Here is a 22,395-nt window from a genome sequence, read left to right as displayed (position 1 = left end):
TTTCTTTTGTCATGATTAAGAAATAATTTAAAATGATTTTTAATTGTAACAAATTATTTAAAAAATAATAAAAATTTGCAAAAGTAAAATCGTATTTTAAAATATGATTTTTTTATATAAATTCATATTTTAAAGCACCATTTATCTATTTTGGTAATAATACTATTTTGGTGTAAAAGCCGAATTCACACTCCCTAGTCCCTACCACATATCTCCCCACCCATGAGCAATACGGGCAAAATGTATAATTATTGAACAGCGGAACATACGATGATCACCCGCCACCATGCCTTTGTCCGCTAAAATTAGTTCGCTGCAACGACAAATACAAAGGTTGCGTATCGTGCTAGTGCTACTACTACTACTTGCTGCTACTGTCACTGCTTGCTACACCTCACTCTTCAGCTTCGGAGATTCCCTCACTGATACCGGCAACTTGTACTTCATTTCCCCTCGTCAGAGCCCCGATTGCTTGCTCCCTCCCTACGGACAAACCCATTTTCATCGCCCCAATGGACGATGCTCCGATGGACGCCTTATCCTCGATTTCCTCGGTATTGTACAAATTCCTCCATACCCACTTGCTTTTTCAGTCAATTTCTGGCATAAAAGTTCATTCTTTTTGCTGCTTTTTTTTTTTTTTGAAGCCGAGTCTCTGGGGCTTCCGTATGTGAAACCGTATCTGGGTTTCAAGAACGGCGCGGTGAAACGCGGGAATATTGAGCAGGGAGTGAATTTTGCGGTGGCCGGAGCCACGGCGCTGGACCGCGGTTTCTTTGAAGAAAAGGGGTTCGCTGTTGATGTGACCGCAAACTTTTCTCTGGGGGTTCAGTTAGATTGGTTCAAGGAATTGCTGCCTTCTCTCTGCAATTCTTCTTCAAGTAAAGCTATCTTTTCTTTCTTTTTTTGAATAATTATTTTATTCAAAAAATTGTTTTATTCAAATATAAAATTTTAAAAAGAATGCATTTCACTATTTTATCAAAAATTTTGAAAAGGAAAAAATTTAATTTCCAAACAAAAAATTTTGAAATTGAAAAAATTTAATTTTTTTATTCAAACACAAAATTAAAAAAAAATAAAAGAATTTAAATTGAAACATTTTAAATTATCTCATCCAAATTCACTTTTAAATAATTATTACAAAATTCAATAATTTCATTAAAGTTTAAATTTGATACACTTTCACTATAAATTTTGTGTACTCTCAATCAACCAGATAGAAATGGTAGTGGGCATTACTTTTACTTTTAAGGTGGTTATGGTTAAAGTCAACAAATTTACCAGTGATCGGATAATAGCAAAGAATTTTTTTTTACTATAAATGTAATTATTAAATTTTTTGTAACAATTAGTTTAGAAGTCATCGTGAAGGTGAGTTTTAATTGATTGATAGTGTAAATACTGCCACTCTATCAAAATTAAGCTTATATGAATAAATACTTTGATTATGATAGTATATCCAATTGATTTAAATATTCAGTAGGCCAGTCCAGCTTAGTATTTAAACATTTAAGATTTTCATTCACTTCATTGCTCTTTGGGTATTTATTAGAATGCATTTCCATTTTGTGGATGATCGAGGGTCTTGCATCCTGTTCTTTTTTCTTTCTCTTTAGAGCCTCTCTGTTTTTTTCGATGTTTTGTATCAAGACTTATCTAGCCTTGGCACATATTGTGCTAAGGTTAGTTTTATTATATATTCTTTTGGCTTCTTAAAAAAAATTAGAGTGCTTTTCCATGATAAAAACTTTAAAATCCTCTTATCAAGTGTTGTCTATAACTATTTAATGTGTAAGGAGGAAGAGGAAATAGTTAAATGAATCTTAAAATTTGATAAGCAAGAGTTCATTCTCATGCTTTTTCTGCAAATGTTGTTATGTCAGCATGTTGGTGATTCCTAACCCTAGCTATTTCCAATGGCATATGGGATTTCATTCTTGCAGGCTGCAAAAAAGTTATTGGCAGCTCCTTATTTATTGTGGGAGAGATTGGAGGCAATGATTATGGCTATCCTTTGTCTGAAACAACCGCATTTGGAGATCTTGTGACTTACATACCCCAAGTAATATCTGTAATCACTTCAGCAATCAGGGTAAGAATGTGATTCAATTATTTAGTAGTGGGCTAGTAGCCATTGTGATATCTTTTCATGTTCAAATTCCATTGTAATTAATGAATCAGTAGTGTTTTCTTGACACCCTTCTATGGAGTGTAAAATGGATGGAAGAGAAAGGTTTGAGGAAAGAAAAGAGGAAGAAAGAAAAAGTGGGAGAAGTGATAAGAAAAGTAAGAATGAAACAGAAAGTTGTTATGAATTATGTTGAGTATTTGGCAAAATAAGCTTTTACTTATTTCTTGGAGGGAGAAGCGTTCTTGAAGAAAAAAAATGCTACTGCATCTTGGGATGACTAATGGTTAACGCCAGCAAAAGTTAGTCCAATTGGTAAGGATTAGACTCATTTTATAAGGACATGAGTTCAAATAGTGAGTACTTGAGACCTCACCTAAACTTTTATTCACAAAAAAGAAAAAGAAGACTGATGGCTAACAATTAGGTTACTGCTTCTTGGAAATTATTTTTCTATTTAAAAATGTTCCATTTCATCCAACAAGACAATTTTGTTTTGATGCATGCTTCCATCGGTGAGACTGTTATTAGTTTCTTTTGAGAAACCAAGGATTTGTGATTTCTTTTAAGTCATTGGCTAAATATTGGATGGCTTATTAATTTATGCAGGAATTGATTGATTTAGGGGCTGTAACGTTTATGGTTCCTGGAAGTTTACCACTTGGATGCAATCCAGCCTATTTAACAATTTTTGCGACTATAGATAAAGAGGAGTATGACCAAGCTGGCTGTTTGAAATGGTTAAATACGTTCTATGAATACCACAATGAGCTGCTCCAGATTGAAATAAATCGGCTTCGAGTGCTATATCCTCTTACCAATATCATTTATGCAGATTATTTCAACGCTGCATTGGAGTTTTACAATTCTCCAGAACAATTTGGTAGATCTATCCTCTTAGCTTTTTGTGTCATATCAACGTTTCTGGGTTGCAACTTGCAAGTAACAGAAAAGTTTAGTCATATCCATGTGCCATCAATCAGTAGTACTAATTGGATTGGAATAACTAATATAAGTGAATACAATGGAACTAAATTTTAGGTTAAGTACTTGAGTTCACATTTAATATATGAACAAAACTTAGATGCAACTCCTAAAGTGTTGGTGTTGTTTTCTATTCAGAATTAGAGTTTTATTTCAGTAACTGATACAAATGTTTAATGTAAATCTTCATTATGTAAATTACGAAGATGAAACTCTAATTTTGATTGGAGAACAACATCAGAAACAGTAGTTAAGGTAATGGATTTATGTTGTTAGGATATTTGTGATGTTGATCATTCAGTATGGCATTATAGCATGGCCTCTTGTTTTGGAAGAGTGATACTAGGATTTACTTTGATGTCATTACAGGGTTTGGTGGAAATGTTCTCAAAGTTTGTTGTGGAGGTGGGGGTCCTTACAATTACAATGAAACGGCCATGTGTGGGGACGCAGGAGTGGTTGCTTGTGATGATCCTTCACAATATGTTAGCTGGGATGGCTATCATTTGACCGAGGCTGCTTATAGATGGATGACCAAAGGTTTATTAGATGGGCCATACACAATTCCTAAATTTAATGTCTCGTGTTTCATAGGTGAAACCATCAGAGATTTTAATAACTATGCAATGAAATATAAATCAATGTAAAATATCCACGTATTTGATGAGGTTTAAGTAGTACTCCAATAAGGTGATTTTCACTGCCTCGTGCAGTTGTATCTGTTTAATGAATGAATAATGCATAACGTTTTTTAGCAGCACCTGTATGTAAAATGATGTTTAATGAATAGTATATGATTGCATGCTTTAGCATAATTAATACCGACTTCAGCTAAGAATTGTACCATTTACTTTAAAATGCTATTTATTATTCATTTATTGTTTTAAACATTAATTTTAATACACTATAATTATTACTCATGCACTAATGTATGCATTAGTTTCATAATTAAAGAAGAAAAGATAATTGTTAGGAGTTTGGCAAGTGTACCAAATATTCAAGTAATAAAGTCTCGGAAGTCCGACGATCAAATTACATAGGATTATTTTGGATATTTTTAATTTATAAGGGAAAAATAAAAGAGAGGGATAGAAGAAAGAAAAGGAAGCAATAATAGTGAATGTTAAGCAATAGAAAGCGAAAGAATTAAAAGCAGAATAATTAAAGAGGAAATTCAATGGAATGCAAGTGTTAGGACCTAGTATGTCTTGTTTGCCTAAGATGTATGATTCTATGATTTTTCTTTATCAATTCAAGTGATTTTATTCTATCAACATATGTTTATTTACTTATCCCTAATTCCTCAGGATGACAAACCTATTTTATTTATCTATCTCCTAAATTCCTTTGAAAAGATTCAACAAATAAAATGTATGAAGTCTAAATTCTAGATGTTTGCAAAAATGTATGGGCATAAAATTATCATTCTATGTCTAGCAATGATTTTCTTATGAAATCTTTTCTTTTTGTTTTATTAGAAGTTACCATCTCTCGAACGTTTAACCCCTAAAATTAATGCATGCATATTTTCTTTAAATCTTATTTAGAATTTATCCTCTCCTAAGCGTCTAATCCCCAAAAGAATATAAAGATGAATAATGCAAGATAAGAATAGAAAAGATAATAGAATAGAAAAATCTAAAAAGGACTCCTGTTGCATTGATAAATATGAGAAGTACATCATACATTGTTGACTTTTTAGGCCTGTCAGACCCTAACTAGTGATTTAACCACTCATGACTATGAGGACTTTACAATGAGAGGGTTGAAAGAAAGAAAGGAATAAAAATGATGAAAAAAAGAAGAGAATTCCCAAATGAAGAGTTCTCAAGCTCTAAGGTAATAGTGAAAATGCTTTTAGACTCGGTGTGTTATTTTTCCTTGGACTAACTCTCTATTTATAGTTACTAAAGTGGGCTTTGGGCCTTCGCAGGCTCGTTTAGTGCACTTTATTCCATTGGATCACGTGCTTAACGCATGTTGCACCCTGAACTCAAATTCTGGCTCTCATGCTTAACATCTCGCTTAGCGCTTGTGTCTTCTATCTCGCGCTTAGCGTGAACTGTGTATTAAGTGTGACACTGGACTGGACCTTTTTTTATTTCTTCTTTTTTTTCTTCGTTATTTCTCACTTTTTACTTTTAGCACCTCCAGTTTTTATATCTGTAGTCAAAATTCAATTAAACATCAATTCTTTAATATTTAAGTACAAATAACTGCTAAATAATTATTTTTAAAGATAATTTAACAATTATCAATAATTTTCTAAAGCCAGGCGAGACATGGCAAAATAATAGAGAATATGTAAAAAGAAAGTGTTATATTACGTTGGCAACATTTCTCTTATTTTAGTTACACCCATATATATTTTAGCTGCAGAAACTTAAAGCCAACACTCCATCGTATCAGTTTAGACAACAAACTTTATTGTCTGTCATTTTTAAGATTTAAGAAAATATTAGTATATTATAAAATTTTATTTGTCTTCGTATTTTCACCGGGTGAAATGAAAATACATAAATAGAGTGAATGTAATTTAATCAAATATAATTATAATAGTTTAATAGAAGAAGAGATTGATTATAAAATGAAAGAAAAAACTAGTCTATATACATTGGTAATATAAACAAATTTTTCATTATCATTTAATTATAAATAATTATTTATATAATAAATTGATTGAATTTTATAATAAATACTTAAAAAGTTATATGAATATTGATTTATGTTCCATTATTGATTAGTTCAAAAGTTTTTTCCATGAACAATGTATAGTCATTAAATTTGCATGGAATCCATATTCATTCGTTGTTATTGATAGCAAGATTGTTTTCATTGAACATTAAACTTGTATTTTGTTTTTGTGACAAATGGATTGGATAGTTATCCTTATGTTGAAAGATTCATGTTGAGTCCCTTTGATGACTCATTGTTGATATTTTTTATGCGTGTAAGTTCAAAAGAGGGACTACTTACAAAAAACACTCTGACACTTAAGTTAGAGTTCGATTCAGAGCTATTAATTATATCCAGTGAATACTTAAGAGTGAATCAATCTTCTTACTTAGGGACTCTTTTCTTTATATATTGATTTTACTAGACCTAAGATCTATGGGCATACATGTTCTGATTACCAATTAGATAATATGTTTCTTAATCCTCCTTAGGTACTTCTCATCAAGTAATTATCCTTAAGCGGATTTATTGACGATAATTATGGCCGAACAATACTCGTCACTTATATACGTTGAAGGCTTAGACGTGTTAGTGTGAAATATGAGGTGTATGGCGGAGAGTGCATTCCGCTTCAAAGTATATTGCATCAAGTATCTTTTCGTCCTAATCGAATACCTATCCAATATAAGTTTTTTGTAATTTCTGTGTCTAATACATAAAAGGATACATATCGAAGCTATGCAAACCAGCTTCGTGAGCTTTCACGTCCAATGACTTTGTCAATGCGTGTCCAAAGATGCTCTCCATCCTATCAATGTGAAAGCCTAATTGTCCCGTTGAATTAATCATATTAATTAAGCTGACTAACACAAAATAATGGAATGGTTTTGACATGTTTTATTTTTTTTTAATTTTCTTTTAATAAAATTAGAATATACAAGTACTTTTTTTTTTATCACATTCCGGTTTATTCATCAAATGTACTAAAAATATATATACTGATAAAAAATTCAGATGTTGACATCTCTCAGCACGGCTACCATATTGTAGTATTAAATACACATTTGACCTTCACTGAATGAACACCACTTTCAACCACAAAAAGATTTTGTCTGCCAACAGTTTATTAATTTTTTTAGGTGTCGGTACACTTGCTACTGGTTGGGTATAATTAAGTTTACAGATGCTCCATTGATAATTATCTCGAGTTTGGTTTGTTGGTGGACCAATTTTGTCGTTCCCTCTAAACTCTTCCACGTCGTCCATTAATTTACTATTAATCCATTTTTATGCATTCTGAGATTTTTTGTACTGTACATAATCTTTCAGTTTCATATGTGTAATTGAGTCTTGACTTAATTGTTTGTGATTTTTTATATTCATTGATTTTTTTATTTATACTTAATTGTTTGTGTTGTGTTCAAGTTATACTAATTTATGATCTTTTATATTTAAGAAAAAAAGATACCAATAATATACCATAAATAATATAATAAAGTAATTAAGATATAAAAGTTAAAATTTAATTATTTAAATATTATCCGAATTCAATTCTTAATAAAAATAATTTTTAGATTTTACTTATCTTTCGTTAATTTCAAATTAATCATAATTTCTTTTTTCTCATGAACAAAAGATTTAAAAAAATACACTAACCAGCATTGCAGTGTGCAAAGTTGATAATATATTATTACCGGATAATCATCTATCTAATAGCCAGAAAAGCAAGAGACCTTCAGTGGAGGAAAACAAGATTAATTTTGGACCTTAACAACATGCAATTCCTCTTTAGCTAAAAGATGAACAAAAAAGTATAACCAGAATCGTTTTGTATGTTTAATTCTCAACGGTGATTATTATAACCATGCTAGTATCTTAATTAGTTGCTATCGTCCTCTACGGTTCACAGTTGAAACTAATCAGAAACTAATAATGTCCAACCATAATAAAAACTTCAGTTAAATGCACACATCTTACAACTCACTACTCTTTCTTGAATCAAATAGTTGACCGAGTATCACACATATCAAACTGAAAGATGAGAAAAAAATGTGAGAATATTTAAAGCTCAACTACATAAGTGGTTTATATAACTCTACCTCATAACTATTATTTATACTCTACTTATATGCGTGTTCTTGTTCAACCACCTTCTGATCTTCATCTTCATAGAGAAAGTATGAAGATCTATATTTTGCTAGTCATTATAACTTCCTTCACATTTGGTTTCATTGAGAAAGTTGTTTCAAATCCAAGTTCTCGTCCATATACGGCAATTTTCAACTTTGGTGACTCTCTAAGTGACACCGGCAATTTCCTTGCATCTGGTGCCATTTTATTCCCAGTTATCGGAAAGCTTCCTTATGGTCAAACCTTTTTTAAACGTGCAACCGGTCGTTGCTCAGATGGACGACTAATGATTGATTTTATAGGTATGATGTGTAAATATAACCACTATCTCTTGCATCTAAAAGAGAGAAGAAAATAAAATTTTAACTATGTACATTTGAGCTCATTATATTATACTACTCATTTGTCATGAATTTTGAATGTAGCTGAGGCATATGACTTGCCATATTTACCACCCTATCTGGCACTTACCAAAGACCAATACATTCAACGTGGAGTGAATTTTGCCGTTGCCGGAGCCACAGCACTTGATGCAAAATTCTTCATCGAAGCAGGACTTGCAAAATATCTATGGACAAATAATTCATTGAACATTCAGCTTGGCTGGTTTAAGAAACTCAAACCCTCACTTTGCACCACTAAACAAGGTAACATTGACCACCAAATTAAGGAAACACTTGTTTGAAATTTCCAACAATTGAATTTTAACTTTTGTCCCCTTAATTACTGACATTTGACAGATTGTGATAGCTACTTCAAACGCTCTCTCTTTCTGGTGGGGGAGATAGGTGGTAATGATTATAACTATGCTGCCATTGCTGGAAATGTTACTCAACTTCAATCTACTGTTCCTCCAGTCGTTGAAGCAATAACAATGGCCATCAATGTATATCTCTCCTCAGTTTTTTTTTTTTTTAATTAGTAAATGTTAGTTTATTAGGTTTGTTAGAAATGTCAGGTCTTTAATATCTGTCTCAAGTCAATTTGTTGATAACATAAATGCGTGAAGTATTCTATTCCATCAAATTCATTATACTTTCCCTCCTTGTTTTGCTAGGGATTGATAGCTGAAGGAGCAAGGGAGCTGTTGGTGCCGGGGAATTTTCCAATTGGATGCTCTGCGCTATACCTAACTTTATTTAGAAGCGAGAACAAGGAGGACTATGATGAAAGTGGATGCTTGAAAACTTTCAATGGTTTTGCAGAGTACCATAACAGGGAGCTCAAGCTAGCCTTGGAGACACTAAGGAAAAAGAATCCTCACGCAAGGATATTGTATGCTGACTATTATGGTGCTGCCAAACGTTTCTTCCATGCACCAGGACACCATGGTTAGTTCTTAGTTTGTTGTGCAGTGTTTCTATATCGATTAGAATTGTCTTTAGTAAAGAATATATGTAGTCTATACACAAAAAAAAATAAAAAAATTACTTGAACAACTTGTTTGAATGCGATAGATTTATCAGTTAAATTATTTATGGTGTAATGTTTTCTTTTTGAAAATATATATGTACAATATTTTTGTTGGACTCGGTAGGACATTTCTTTTCAAATTATTAGACTCACCTAAATTCGTATACTTTGATTACATGTGAAGGGTTTACTAATGGAGCGTTGAGAGCATGCTGTGGTGGAGGTGGACCCTTCAATTTCAACATTTCCGCAAGGTGTGGTCACACAGGTTCAAAAGCATGTGCAGATCCGTCCACATATGCAAATTGGGATGGAATTCATTTGACAGAAGCAGCTTATAGGTACATCGCCAAAGGTCTAATTTACGGTCCATTCTCATATCCTCCCCTCAAGACCTCTCCCAACAAGATAGCCTAGTGTTGGTGTTGATGGAAAAAAATCTATAACAATGACCTCCAAATAATAAAATGTTAGGCCGTTTATATTGTTATAAGTATTGTCTGGATTTCAATATAGGGGCCAAAGCTTTTTTTACAATAAATTTGAGTCACAATCAAACGCATATGTAGGACCTGCACTTAATAGCAATTCTTTGTTGACTTCCAAGTGTAGCATTGGCTTCGGCACATCTTTATGTTTGGATGGGTACGTGAATGTATAGAAAAAAAAAAAAATAGAGATGAGAGTTAGAGGAGAAATGCACCAAGTTGTTGATTCAAATGTTTGGTTTCATGTTAAGAATCATGAGAATTGATTTTTATCTCTAATTGCACTTGATTTTATTAAAAATATTTATGATTGGTAATTAATAGATAAAATTGATATCATTCAAAACTTCAAGACTTCAGTTCCACTAAAAATGATAAAAAAATATAATTTTTGCCATGGATTGAAAAGTTAATATTAAGTTTTATAATGAAATTGTTTTCAAGATAAAAAGTTCAATAATAAATTAATCACTTCATAATATGGGATCTAGCACACTTAGTTGATTGTGAGTATTGATAATGTCTTTAATTCTCATAATAAAAAAATTAATCACTTTATTTTAAAATAAAATTTACATGCTACATGAAACTTGAAATCAATAGTCTATCAAATTCACTATAATTTCAACAACTTTGATTTTTTACGCTTAATTTACATTTTTTTTATTTTTCACACGTCTTATTCTCTTAAATAATCCATATTTATAGCAATAAAATAAACTGTGAGTCTAACATGAAATGTGGCTCCCCTAGCTAGAAACTGAGCAACATCATTTGTCTCTTTACAAACTATATCTTTAGTTTGGATTATTCGCAAGTAATTATTTACATCTTAACAAAATAGAACCTACGTCTGAATTATTAGCATTAAAAGAGTTTATCCTATCTGGTACAAGTTTGCAATCCATTATCAAAATAACATGAGTCAAACCAAAATCAAGATTAGTGTGAAAATTTAGATCCTGTTTGGGGTGATTGTCAATTTATAATGTTGAAATGTTATTTTAAAATCAATACATGTTCGGCAAAATCTGTTGAGAGTTTTGAATTTTACTAAATTTTAAAACTATTTTTACCATAAACACAAACAAAAAAGAATATAAGTTCTACAATTTTGGGGTTGATTCTACCCTTGTCTTTTCTCAAACGTGGTCCTCTCTCTGGCTGGTGTTGCTACTGCTCTCTCGTTCCATTCTGGTTTGTTTCTCTCCTCTGTTCATGCTGGTACTCTGTCTCCTCCGTTCACGTGCTGTAGTCTCCTTCGTTGCTTCGCGTCGATCACCACCCACTGCAACTGCTCGTGCCCTAGTCCTCCTTTTCCTACACCACATCTTACTTTTTTTTTAGGCAATTATAAATAATAAATAATGTCTTAACCTTTCAATAAGTACCCATAATTAATCTAAAACCACTGGTTTCACGTTTTTACAGAACCTGAAAACAACTCCATTTAGTAGTCGGGGTTGTTGGCTTGCATCATAGAAAAACATTACTATGCAGTGAATTTCGTTGCAGTTTTTGCAGTTATTTTTTTATACAACCATTTCCAAAATTTCAGTGAGTGTATTCTCTTTGCCGCATTCTCTCTTTCTCTCACTGTTTTTATGTGATTTGATTTGTTCTATTAAGATCTTGTTTGATATTATTTTTTATAATTTGTTAAGATGTTGTTGAAACTGAGTTGAATATGTGTTTGAGTCGAATTTGAGTACAATTATCCCTTGATCTATTATGTTAAGATCCTTTCTATTCTTTTAAGATTCAAATGGAAAAATCATTTTTCTTTAAAAAAGTGCAGTTCGGAAAATTTATTATTATGTTCTGTTTGTGTTACTTATGGATTTGTGTTGTTGATTAAAATTTTTGGTGAAGAAATTAGCAAAGAATGCCTTATCTTATTAATTGAATTCCATATGTTGTACAATTATTTATTTTTTTAATACTTTTTAATTATTTATTATGTTAATTGTTTTAATATTTTTTATATTACATAATTTCACAATAAAACGTGATAAAATATAACAATGAACTTATTTTATATTTTTTCAATTTATAATGGCATCTAAAATTATAAAACTGAATCTCTCACTCAAAACTAAAATTGAGTTGAGTTTAAAGAAAACCACATTAGGGTCCTTAAATATCATTGAAAAGAGATTACATATCATTCCAAAGTACATTAACATAAATACAATAATAACAAGAGATAATACACAAAATATGCAAACTATAAAAACAAGTAGTTTATCTCGTACCGAAACTTTTGTGTAATAATCCTATCAAATGTTATGTAAAAAAAAAAAAAATCGATGAATCCACGTGTTACAGAATAAATATGAGATGAAGTCTCATAATAAAAGTAAAAAAAAGTTAATAAACATCATATAAGTAGAAAAAAGACTTATAAATCCAAACTTTAGGACATTGATATTTATTTTCCTCGAATTCCCCCAAAGTATATAATGTATATATATAAGTGCCATGGGTGGTACTAAGGGATCACAAAAGATCCGAAAGGCATCAAGAACCATTCCATTTTGACATAAAAAATGATCTACGTACACGGTTCTTATTTAAATAATCGACGTAGAAAATGATACTAATTTAAATAATCAACGTAGAAAATGATACGTAAGCAAAGTAGCACCTGAAAACGGGTATGGTTTTTTTTACCGAATGATACTCATATCATCTCATTCATAATTAAAGGGAGTATATGATGCTTGAATCGACGAAATACACACTTTTTAACTATTTGTCCTATCTAGGCCAGATGGAAACAACCATAAACATAGTACGTAACAGAGGGGAAAAAACAACTAGGAATCCCAAATGGGACCAAAGGCTGGAATTCCATCTGCTTTGCATGAATTGACAACATCTCTGCTCCCTTCTGGATTACTTGTGACAATTACCACTTCAACATTCCATTTCTTTGCAGCAGTAACACTCAATTGAGACACGTTTGGCCTACCCTGCACAGCAGTATCATGGATTATAAGCTTCTCTTTTAAGTCCCCACTTACCATTTCCTTAATTTCCTCACCAAAGTTTTGCTCAACACCCTTTGCCACCCAAAGCAGATAAACATCCGCTTTAGATGGCTGCAAAAGGAACGAAAGAAACACGCAAATTCCCGACCCAGTGGCCACCAACAAGACCCTATCATACATGTTCACCAAATAAGGGAGTCCCGCAAAGTGCACTTGGCGAACCCACAAATGGCTTGGTGGGTTTGAGACCAAAGACTTGGTGAAATCACCAACTGCACCTGCAAGCATCATGTGCTCTTTCTTCCCATCCGAGATTATGCCAAAAGCATGCCACTCAGAGAGTGGAGAGGGGCTAATCCTACCAAGTATCCCTGCCTTTATCCCTCCCTCTAACTTTATCATTGAAGCATGGCCAGAAGCACTTGACACTTTCACAGCAACACGTCTCACAGTCAACCATGGCAAGATTATTTGCACGGTTATAGTCACTGTGAACCAATACTCTTGGCTTCTAACCAACCTTGATCCGAGTTCTTTTGAGTAGGATTTGGATTTAGGGTCATAAGAAATAGTAAGCATGATGAAAGCCCAAAGGAGACACAAGGCCATCCATCCAGCAAAACGATGTGTCCTCTCAAACACATTGTGATGGAGATGGCGAACAAGCGGGAATGCAGCCAAAGAAGAGAGACAAAGAAGGCCAAGAATGGCAGAGGAAACACCAATAATCTCTGGTGAAGTGTTGTCTCTATCTTTAAGAGTGAGGACTAATGCATACACCAGCCATGCAATCGAAGACACGCCACAACCACTGTGTATGCCTCCCAAGCTTTGTAAAAGAGAAGTGGTGGCTGTTTTGAGGAAGAGAGGCACCCAGGACCTTCCAAGGGTCTTCACCGCAAGCCAAAAGACAAGACGCAAGAAGGCCTCACTTCGACAGAGAGTTAAGGCGAGTATGTTCCCAATAGAGAATAGAGCAGCTCTATTCCTTGCATAGGGAAAATTCCCTGTGGCTGCAAGAACCAAGCCAGTAACGTTAAAGGTTAAGCAAAGCATGAAAAGTCGCTTGTACACAGTGAACAAGCCTTGATCTAGAAGTATGACTGAGAGTCTTGATTCGTTTTTTCTTGAAGGCTTTGAGGGTTGCTCAGACTTGCTAGTGCTACCAACAATACCATTATTGTGCACAGCGGCAAGTTGGTTTTGTTTCTCTACATCGTAGGTTTTTTCAAAGATGCTTTCAGGAGCATCTTCTTCTTCATCGTCGTCGTCGAGGTCACAGAAATGGCTACTGACACTGCTGAAGGATCTTTGTGATGAAGAAGGGAAGACTCTGGAAGTGTCTAAAGGCCAAATTCGTTTGCTGTTTGAGAGGCTTTGGGATGTGGGTGTAGTTACTATTGCAAAGGGATCAGCGTGAGGTTTCACCTCAAAGGCCACGCCTCGGCAACTTGAGAATCTCGTTGGGGTTTCCATTGTTGGGTTGAGTGGCCTCTCAAAGAGGAAAGGTTTATCACTTTGTGCAAATCCAAAGAAATAGGAATTTGGAACCAAAGGTTATTCTAGAATGGGTTTGTTCTTCGTGCAAAGGTTGTTTATATTTATAGGTCGTTATTCCCATGCAGTTGGATGTTATATTCTTCGCCCATCAGTATGACTTTCCATTTTTAAACAGTCAATTAATTCTTTAAATATTTAGATCAAAGAAAATCTTGGAAGATTATAGAATGAGCTGAATTTCTTTTTTTTAACCAGAAAATGAACTGAATCTGATAGATATTATATTTCATTGGAAAAAAATTAATATTTCAAAGTAAAAAATAATATCATATATAATTATTTTTATCTTTCATTTATTTTTTAAAATTTTCTTTATAGATACATAATCATTCCATTTTATTAATGGCTTAAACAAGGTTGGATGGTAGGTAGCATGGAACCATGAATCATTTTCATTTATTGAATTAGTAAGTACGTAATCACCGTAAACTCCATTGTGCATGTCAGGCACGTGTCATTAAAGAAATAAATAAAGTCAAACGTCCTTGCAGTTGTTGCCATTTAAGCGTAGAAGGGAAAGTCATATCTATTCTCTAACTCTAACTTGTCAGACCTTGACCAGTTCAGCTGATCATTTCTATTTGTCTTCATTCTCACCATGGACGAGTGACGGTACGTGATATCATGCCTACTTAGTTTTAATCAATAAACACGTCCTGCTATTAATTTTTAAAATTGAAATTCTTAATTATTTTATCTAAATTTCTAGATTTAATTATCTACTATTATTTTTAGTTCTAAACATATTTTAACACAGATTAATTATTGGATTACTTTTACTAGCAAACATATTTTAATGTGTTATAGCTAAAAATAAATTATTTAAATATTATTTAAATTTGATTCTTTAGGAAAATAATTCTTAATCCAACTTTATTTATCCCGTTAAATTTCAAATTAGTTATGATTTTTTTCTCATTAATTAGAGTTAAAGACAAAAAAAATAAGTAAGCATATTTTCATTTTCATTTTTCCATTTCCTTCCCGGCCACTAGGCCAGCTTAACTGCCGGTTCTTATAAATAAATTAATTAATTAAACAACTGCCGGTTCTTAATTATATGTTTTCCCGATACAAATATACCGATAAGAGTTTATAAGTGTACATTAATTTTCATGCAGAGTAATGGGATTGTTACTGTTTTCAATTGTTTTTGCATAGTTTTAAGCTCCTGATGACCTTACAAAGATAAAATGTTCATCAACCATCCAACGTACTACTTTGAGCCACTCATTATAAGTTTTAAATATTTGATTATATATAAGAAAAAAATTATCTTTAAGAGAATTAAATCTGAACCATATAATTAAATATAAATAGCATAACCAAACCTTCTCATTTTTCTTAACTCGTGATTGCGAGTTTTAATCAATCCCTCTTTTATGGCGAATTCAATTTGATTCCAGTCATAAGTTTAAACTACAAAAAGTTTAACAATCTTTAGTAAGTGTAAATATGCTATGACCTTGAAGAAGCACAAGCAATGTCATATATAAGTATAATAATATAAACAGGAAATATAACACCTGGAATCCTTTATGCAAAATGGCTTAAAATTCATGGTTTTATGACAAAGTCATATATGACTCATAGCAGCCTTTCGGGCGGCTACAATAGTCAGTCAAGAATGAAGAGAGATGGGAATAAAAGAAAGTAGACGAGAATGAAAACAGAGAAAGACGAAGGAGGAAAGCATTGGTTTATGCCCACCGGGCTGAAAGGAGACTTTCTGGCCAGTGAAAAAGACAAGACTTTATTTTCATGGCTGTCATGAGTTTTCAGAGCGATGCTGATCTCATTCTTCATATGGAATATTATTACACAGTACACACAACTAGCTACACCATCCAGTGATGTGTATTATATCCTAATAATGACGAAGAATGGCTTGGCGTCCAGCTAGCATTGGCTACAACGTCAAATTTAGGGCATTCATTTTGAATGTGGTCAGCTTTAAAATTATTCTTCATGTATATAACCATTAATCCAAGATGGATTTACTTGGTGGAGTTTTAAAATCAAGTTTCTTCAATTAATATTGTCAATAATAAACTATTTTAAATCATTTCTAAATTAATTTTTATTGACTAAAAAAATTGACAATTCATTTTTTAAAATGTATATATTTTTATTTTATGTATTTTTAATATTAAAATAAATTTTTTAAGATTAAATTAATTTTACATAATATTTTTATTTTTAAAAACATATTCTTTTATTGAGTGAGGTAGTAAATTTAAACATTTTAAATTATTCACCAAACAGTTCTATTTTAAAATTAAAAGAAATGGAAATTAAACATGGTCAAAATTTGTGCATACGAGTATCATTTTTGCAACAAAATATTTAATTTAAACCAAGGATTGGCTTTGTTCCTTTGAGAACTTACATTTAATTCTAGAAAGTATCAATAAGTTGACTTTAACATGGAGAATGATCTGGTGAAATTTGCTCAGCTACGGTCTGCTCATATATAGTGTGGTCAATGTCAATGTGTGCTTGTGCTGAATTATTCATGGGAGTGATTTAGCAAGCATATCATATTCTCGATCGTCAGAAATATCAGTCTCCGTATTTTCTCATTTTCTGTGATGTTATGGGTATTTGCGTGTTGCGTGTTTCAAACTAAGCAAGCAGCTTCAACTTCCATTTTAAACTTGTAGATGTATAATAAAATGTGACGCTCTTACCATGCCTCAGTATGGGCATATGACAACATTTTTAAACAGATTCAATATATAATATAAATTGTCATTTCCTATATTAATGTCTTAATCTTATGTACAGATTAATAATTTATTAAGGTTTTATAATTAATTCATTATATTCTAGTATTTTACTCTCTTAATATATAAGATGACTTAACCATTATTCAATCTATTTTATAATATTGTAGGACTTAGATAGAATTTAGGTAATTTTGATTTTGGAAAACTTATTTTTATGCATTATAAATATAACATTCTATAAGGAATTCGTGTATTTTGAAAAATAATCTAACTTCTTTTATATAACTTAATATTTTTATTGGAGTTTTAATTTCTTTTTTTTAATAATTCTCTTAGTACTTCAAATTTTGAAACTATATCATCAATATGAGAAAGTTCATTAAATCAAGACCATTCAAAATTAATATATTTTTTTCAATTCATCTGCATTTATAATTGTGAATATTTTAAATTTAAATAAAAAATAAAATATAGTAAAGAAATTTCAAATCAAATCTTAATAGAAGAAATAGTTTGATCATGTTAAAATTGTTCCAAACATTATTTTTGAAAATAACTCTTAGGTATTCATTATGTGAGTGAAAAAGATAGTATTATTACCCGTGAGAACATTAATTTCTTATTTAATTGAATAAATAGTCCAGCATTATCAGTAACAAGAATTTTTTTTCTCATTGTAATTGAATAAAAATGACATGTCTAATAAATTAATTAATTTTTATAATAATCATTTTAAAATCACATGTACAATCACTTTTATTAGTTGATATCATGAAACTTTTTTCGATCGTTGATCATGCATAAAAATGATTTAATTTCCTTCTCTTAATAAGTGAATTTCCATCTTCCAACGACAGTATATTATAGACTTCCACTTCTAGTTAGTAATAATGACAATAATACTTATTAATGAGAATAAAGTGGATCCAAGAGAATTACCTTAATCACCTTTCCCTCTCTGGCCTACAAAGAAATTTTTCTATACATTGTCATATCAAGTATCTTATTGCACATCAAGTAAGTAGTTGGTACAACATCCCTCCCCCATACCTTCGCATAGCGAGGAGCCTCTGGGGGTACCAAGTTTTTTTTTTTATTGTCATATCAAGTATCTTATTGCACACCAAGTAAGTTGTTGGTACACCTAATATAACATGCATAATTTTAATTTTATTTTTTTGTAAAATTGTTATGAATTGCAAATTTATATGAGACACTAATTTGTAAGTGATCCATACGATTTTTTTAAAAAAATTTAAAAATATGTTTTATGAATTAATGATTCAAGCAGAAATCAAACATGTAATTTTCGTATTATTAACATAATTCTCTATTCAAATGAGCTAATAAGTTAATTGTATTGTAAAATAATTAATGTTGTTATATATAATAGTAAAATTTCTAATGTAAATTTAATTCACATATAAATTTACATAATAAATTTTGTGATAATTAATTTTGATCTAATAATTAATTTGTTTATATATGTAAATTGTAGAAAAAAGACATTATTAGCATAAATATACTAATGTATTTTTTGATTTTATTACAATTAATTTTGATTTAATAATATATTTTTTACATATATAAATTTTAAATAAAAATCATAGGTTTCATAAAAATTTATATGTGTAAATAAATTAATTATTAGATCAAAATTAATTGTTACAATTTATTATGTAAATTTATATGTGCATTAAATATACATTAAAAATTTTAATATTATATATAACGACATTAATTATTTTAAAACATAATTAATATATTAAATCAGTTAATTATTTTAAAATTATATATAACGACATTATATTTTACAGAATATCTTATTTTGCCAAAAAAATATGAAAGACATTTATTTCATTGTGTAAAATATTAAAAAAAGATAAATAACAATAAAATTAGTAGTTAATTCAATGACAAAAAAGTATTGCAATAAAAAATGATATCAAGAATTAGAGAAATAAAGTATTCACTTAAGGGATCTTCGTTGAGACTTAGTAATAAAATTAAAAACAAAAAATATTGAGTACATCTAAAATAAAATAAAAAAATAGATCATAAAATCAAAATGACTTATTTTACTGATAATAAAAATTATTTAAGCCATAAAAAATTACATTTTTCAAATTAAAGTTCGACAAACAAAAGTTGACAGCTGCCATTATTCAACCAATACTCCATTCTTTCAAAACGATTATCGCGTGAGGCTTCTTATATACAAAGGGTTACACCATGCAGATAAATAAAAAAACAAAGGATTACATAATAAACAAATCCAATTAGTTAATATTTTCTCCAATCGACAACAACCTCAAATGTGAAACTTAACGAAATAAAGGCATTCTCAAGTCTCAATTAATTAAGGATCAAAAGTCATCTTCTTCATGATCCATCAGCTTCCACGAACCATCGTTTTGTTGAAACATACCCTTATTCTTTTCGATCCTCCATGACACTGGCACAAGCAATTCATCTTTTAGAGCATCCAAGGTCTTATTCACAAGTGCAATATCGCGATGAACCTCTAAATTGAATCCTCCTTTGCTCCCTTGTGTTCCTGCCACTCCATGCAAGTAAGCCTCCAAATTATGCCAACTTGAAGGATTCCCAGGACTCTTCAAGTACATCGATTTTCGGGTATCGATCTTCAACTCCTCACCCACATCCGAATACCCAACAAGAGGGTAGTTTGGAACAATATCCAACTCGTTTCGAATGCGTATGGTTGTCAGATCTTTATAGCCAGAAAAAACCTTCTGAAAGTTTATGTCACCAACTCTTGGGCTTGCAAACACAATGGCAGTGACTGGAGAAGCCTTGAGAGATGGATCATTTGGCTTGTTGTACCCGTTTGTAACAATGTCCACCGCATTAAGGGTTGCAATTGCAGCACCTAAACTGTGACCGGTTATAGTTATGCTTATTTCTTCATTCTTATATAGCTCCACCAGTCTTCTCACCTCACTTAGGACCTGCACATAATATTAATTGTTTTTATATATAGATAAATCAACATCAAGAAAACAATGTTTTTCTGTCTTTTAATTTGAAGCAGAAAGTATTCATGTTATCAACATTAATTACTTAATATGATTTCCTAGCTTAAGTTTAGTTGTTTCAAAGATCGATATCACTAAATTTTCTCTCCCTTTGAATAGCAAAAATCAATAATTAGTTATTAATATTCTGCGCCTATTTGTTAATTTTATTTATTTATTAAAAGAACAAGAAAGAAGACAATCAAGACAGATAAAAAGGATAGACGATCTTCTTCTAAAAAAAAAAGATAGACGATCTGATTTCAGCAACTGAAATGCACTTCATAAGTTTCATTATCTGAATATTAAAACTTTAAATCTATATGGGAGCAAATTCTTAAATGGATTGAAGTTACTCATGAACCTAAAACTTGGGATGTAGAACTTAAGTGGACTATTTGAGAAACCGGAAAGAAATGGTGGAAAGCTAAACTCCTAAAACTAGCACTCACTGAAACTCTTTACGAGGTGTGGTTATATAGAAATGATGAAATTTTAAAAAATAATGTGAATAGAAATATAGTTGATCATATCATAGATAATATAGTATACAGGGGCTGGTATAACAATAAGCTTAGAAAGCATATAGTAACTTTGATGCTATAGGGCTTGGGTTTTTTCTTTTGTCGAAGGATGCTGGTTGGATCTCATGAGATCGTCATGTACTTATCTGATTTTTGAATTAATATTTTTTTTTTATTCGAACTTTAAATCTATAAGCAATATTCAATATATCCAATTTTGTCTACCTCTCAGTGTCGCCACCTAACTTTTTTTTTATTCATCTTTTTTCATATACACATCTAACAAATAAAAAAAAGTTAGGTGATTCAAAATCATTGTAGTCCCAACTAATTTTATTGCATATACATATAATAAAATAAAGTGTTATTAGTTTTTTCTTAAATTAATGGTCTCAATTAATCTTTATAGACACATAATTAAATATTAATTTTTTTATAAATTAAAAATCTTAAATACATGTCATACATAAATTGGCCAGAATCATAAAGGCAGTGTTCCATAACAATCTAATAATTTTCCCTGAAAGTTACATTCCAAAATCAATGAAATAACTTTTTTGTAATTCAATTTTTCTGTCCTAGGTTAGAAATTACACTCTTCATCTAATTCATTTGATTAGAGAGATTATTAATCTTATTAATTTATGATATGTAAACATTACTGCATTAATTTTTTTTAATTACAAACAATAAGATTGAAATTCCTAGACTAAATAAATTATTTTTATTTATGTGAACGAAATAAGATCTTATATTAATTTTTTATTTATTCATTTTAATTCAATTGTATTTAAGAAACAATTTCCTTTCATATCATGTTTTATGAAAAGCGATGACAACATTAAATTTCCCAGAGAATTAAAAGAAAATAGAAATATTAGATGTATACACATACCTGGCTTCTAGCACTGGTCTGGTTAAAGGGAGAACGAGGGTCTTCAGAGGTGTAAATGGAGTACCAACCCTGGTGCACTTTAGGATCAGTGTTCTTACCAAACACTTTAGGAGCAGGAACCAACAGAAACTGAAGATCATTAACCCACTCCAACGTCTGCACCGTGCCTCTCCACACAATCACAATGTCCCTTCTCCCCAACGCCGCTTTCCCTTCATCCGTGGCCACCGCAACATACCCTATCCAATTCGATTCCCTGCTCCAAGCCTCCCTAGAAAACGACTTTATGATGAAGGCATCAGGGACGTCGATTTCCGACGTTGCATACAGAAACTTTGTCACGGAATACGTGTAGGGGTTGCCATTCACCAAAGCAACTTTGGAGAAGAAACTCTTTTTGGCGTATCTGCAGCTTCCGGCATACTTTGATGCTTTCTCCGTGTTGAAAGCATCGTATGCCGCTTGAGCCATTTCGCCGTAGAGTATGATGTAGCGGCGGAGATCAATGTCCAGAGGGTCTATCAGACCCTTCCAATGATCTTGGCCACTGAGTTGTCGCCATTTTTTCGCTATGCTGCTATTCATGATCTTCTTTTCCTTACCGATCCACCTTTTGATCAACGATGCTATATATGGAACCAGAGAGAACTTCCTCTTCATGTATTTATTCCTAAATATATAATTAGATGACTCTCTGCCTTTGGAAGGGGTGTGAATATGAAAGCCACTAGGCTTAGTTATTGTTGTAAGTTCTAATCAATCATATACAGCACATGCTTGCCAGTGTCTCTGTGGTCAGGGTTCCAACTCCTCAAGTTTACATAGAAAAATTTG

General features: G+C 31.5%; 3 protein-coding genes and 1 pseudogene across 3 annotated transcripts; 2 read left to right on the top strand and 2 right to left on the bottom strand.

Annotated features, from left to right (window-relative positions):
- Positions 1 to 177: 177 nt before the first annotated feature.
- Positions 178 to 3,934, top strand: LOC114376942 (GDSL esterase/lipase At1g28610-like). Its single transcript, XM_028335282.1, has 5 exons — positions 178 to 554; positions 648 to 881; positions 1,947 to 2,095; positions 2,741 to 3,014; positions 3,485 to 3,934. The coding sequence occupies exons 1-5, from the start codon at positions 287 to 289 to the stop codon at positions 3,760 to 3,762; spliced, it is 1,203 nt and encodes a 400-aa protein (XP_028191083.1). The 5' UTR covers positions 178 to 286; the 3' UTR covers positions 3,763 to 3,934.
- A 3,945-nt stretch (positions 3,935 to 7,879) lies between these two features.
- Positions 7,880 to 10,101, top strand: LOC114374859 (GDSL esterase/lipase At5g45910-like). The gene is made up of 5 exons (XM_028332574.1): positions 7,880 to 8,223; positions 8,347 to 8,568; positions 8,662 to 8,807; positions 8,979 to 9,252; positions 9,519 to 10,101. The coding sequence occupies exons 1-5, from the start codon at positions 7,920 to 7,922 to the stop codon at positions 9,749 to 9,751; spliced, it is 1,179 nt and encodes a 392-aa protein (XP_028188375.1). The 5' UTR covers positions 7,880 to 7,919; the 3' UTR covers positions 9,752 to 10,101.
- A 2,619-nt stretch (positions 10,102 to 12,720) lies between these two features.
- Positions 12,721 to 14,347, bottom strand: LOC114373808 (annotated as a pseudogene).
- A 4,905-nt stretch (positions 14,348 to 19,252) lies between these two features.
- LOC114375114 (phospholipase A1-IIgamma-like) lies at positions 19,253 to 22,395 on the bottom strand. Its single transcript, XM_028332864.1, has 2 exons — positions 21,562 to 22,395; positions 19,253 to 20,076 (listed from the first exon to the last, which is right to left on the bottom strand). The coding sequence occupies exons 1-2, from the start codon at positions 22,219 to 22,221 to the stop codon at positions 19,471 to 19,473; spliced, it is 1,266 nt and encodes a 421-aa protein (XP_028188665.1). The 5' UTR covers positions 22,222 to 22,395; the 3' UTR covers positions 19,253 to 19,470.

Source organism: Glycine soja, chromosome 11, assembly GCF_004193775.1.
Source record: "Glycine soja cultivar W05 chromosome 11, ASM419377v2, whole genome shotgun sequence".
Classification (NCBI taxonomy): domain Eukaryota; kingdom Viridiplantae; phylum Streptophyta; class Magnoliopsida; order Fabales; family Fabaceae; genus Glycine; species Glycine soja.
The sequence above is the reverse complement of the archived record's forward strand: the minus strand, read 5'-3'. Positions and strand labels throughout refer to the sequence as shown.

Coding starts and splice junctions, on each gene's coding strand:
- LOC114376942 (XM_028335282.1), top strand. CDS start 287: ATGCCTTTGTCCGCTAAAATTAGTTCGCTGCAACGACAAATACAAAGG. Junction 555..647: donor CCTTATCCTCGATTTCCTCG/GTATTGTACAAA, acceptor TTTTTTTTGAAG/CCGAGTCTCTGGGGCTTCCG. Junction 882..1,946: donor TCTCTGCAATTCTTCTTCAA/GTAAAGCTATCT, acceptor TCATTCTTGCAG/GCTGCAAAAAAGTTATTGGC.
- LOC114374859 (XM_028332574.1), top strand. CDS start 7,920: ATGCGTGTTCTTGTTCAACCACCTTCTGATCTTCATCTTCATAGAGAA. Junction 8,224..8,346: donor ACTAATGATTGATTTTATAG/GTATGATGTGTA, acceptor TTTTGAATGTAG/CTGAGGCATATGACTTGCCA. Junction 9,253..9,518: donor CCATGCACCAGGACACCATG/GTTAGTTCTTAG, acceptor TTACATGTGAAG/GGTTTACTAATGGAGCGTTG.
- LOC114375114 (XM_028332864.1), bottom strand. CDS start 22,221: ATGAAGAGGAAGTTCTCTCTGGTTCCATATATAGCATCGTTGATCAAA. Junction 20,077..21,561: donor AGACCAGTGCTAGAAGCCAG/GTATGTGTATAC, acceptor TATTATGTGCAG/GTCCTAAGTGAGGTGAGAAG.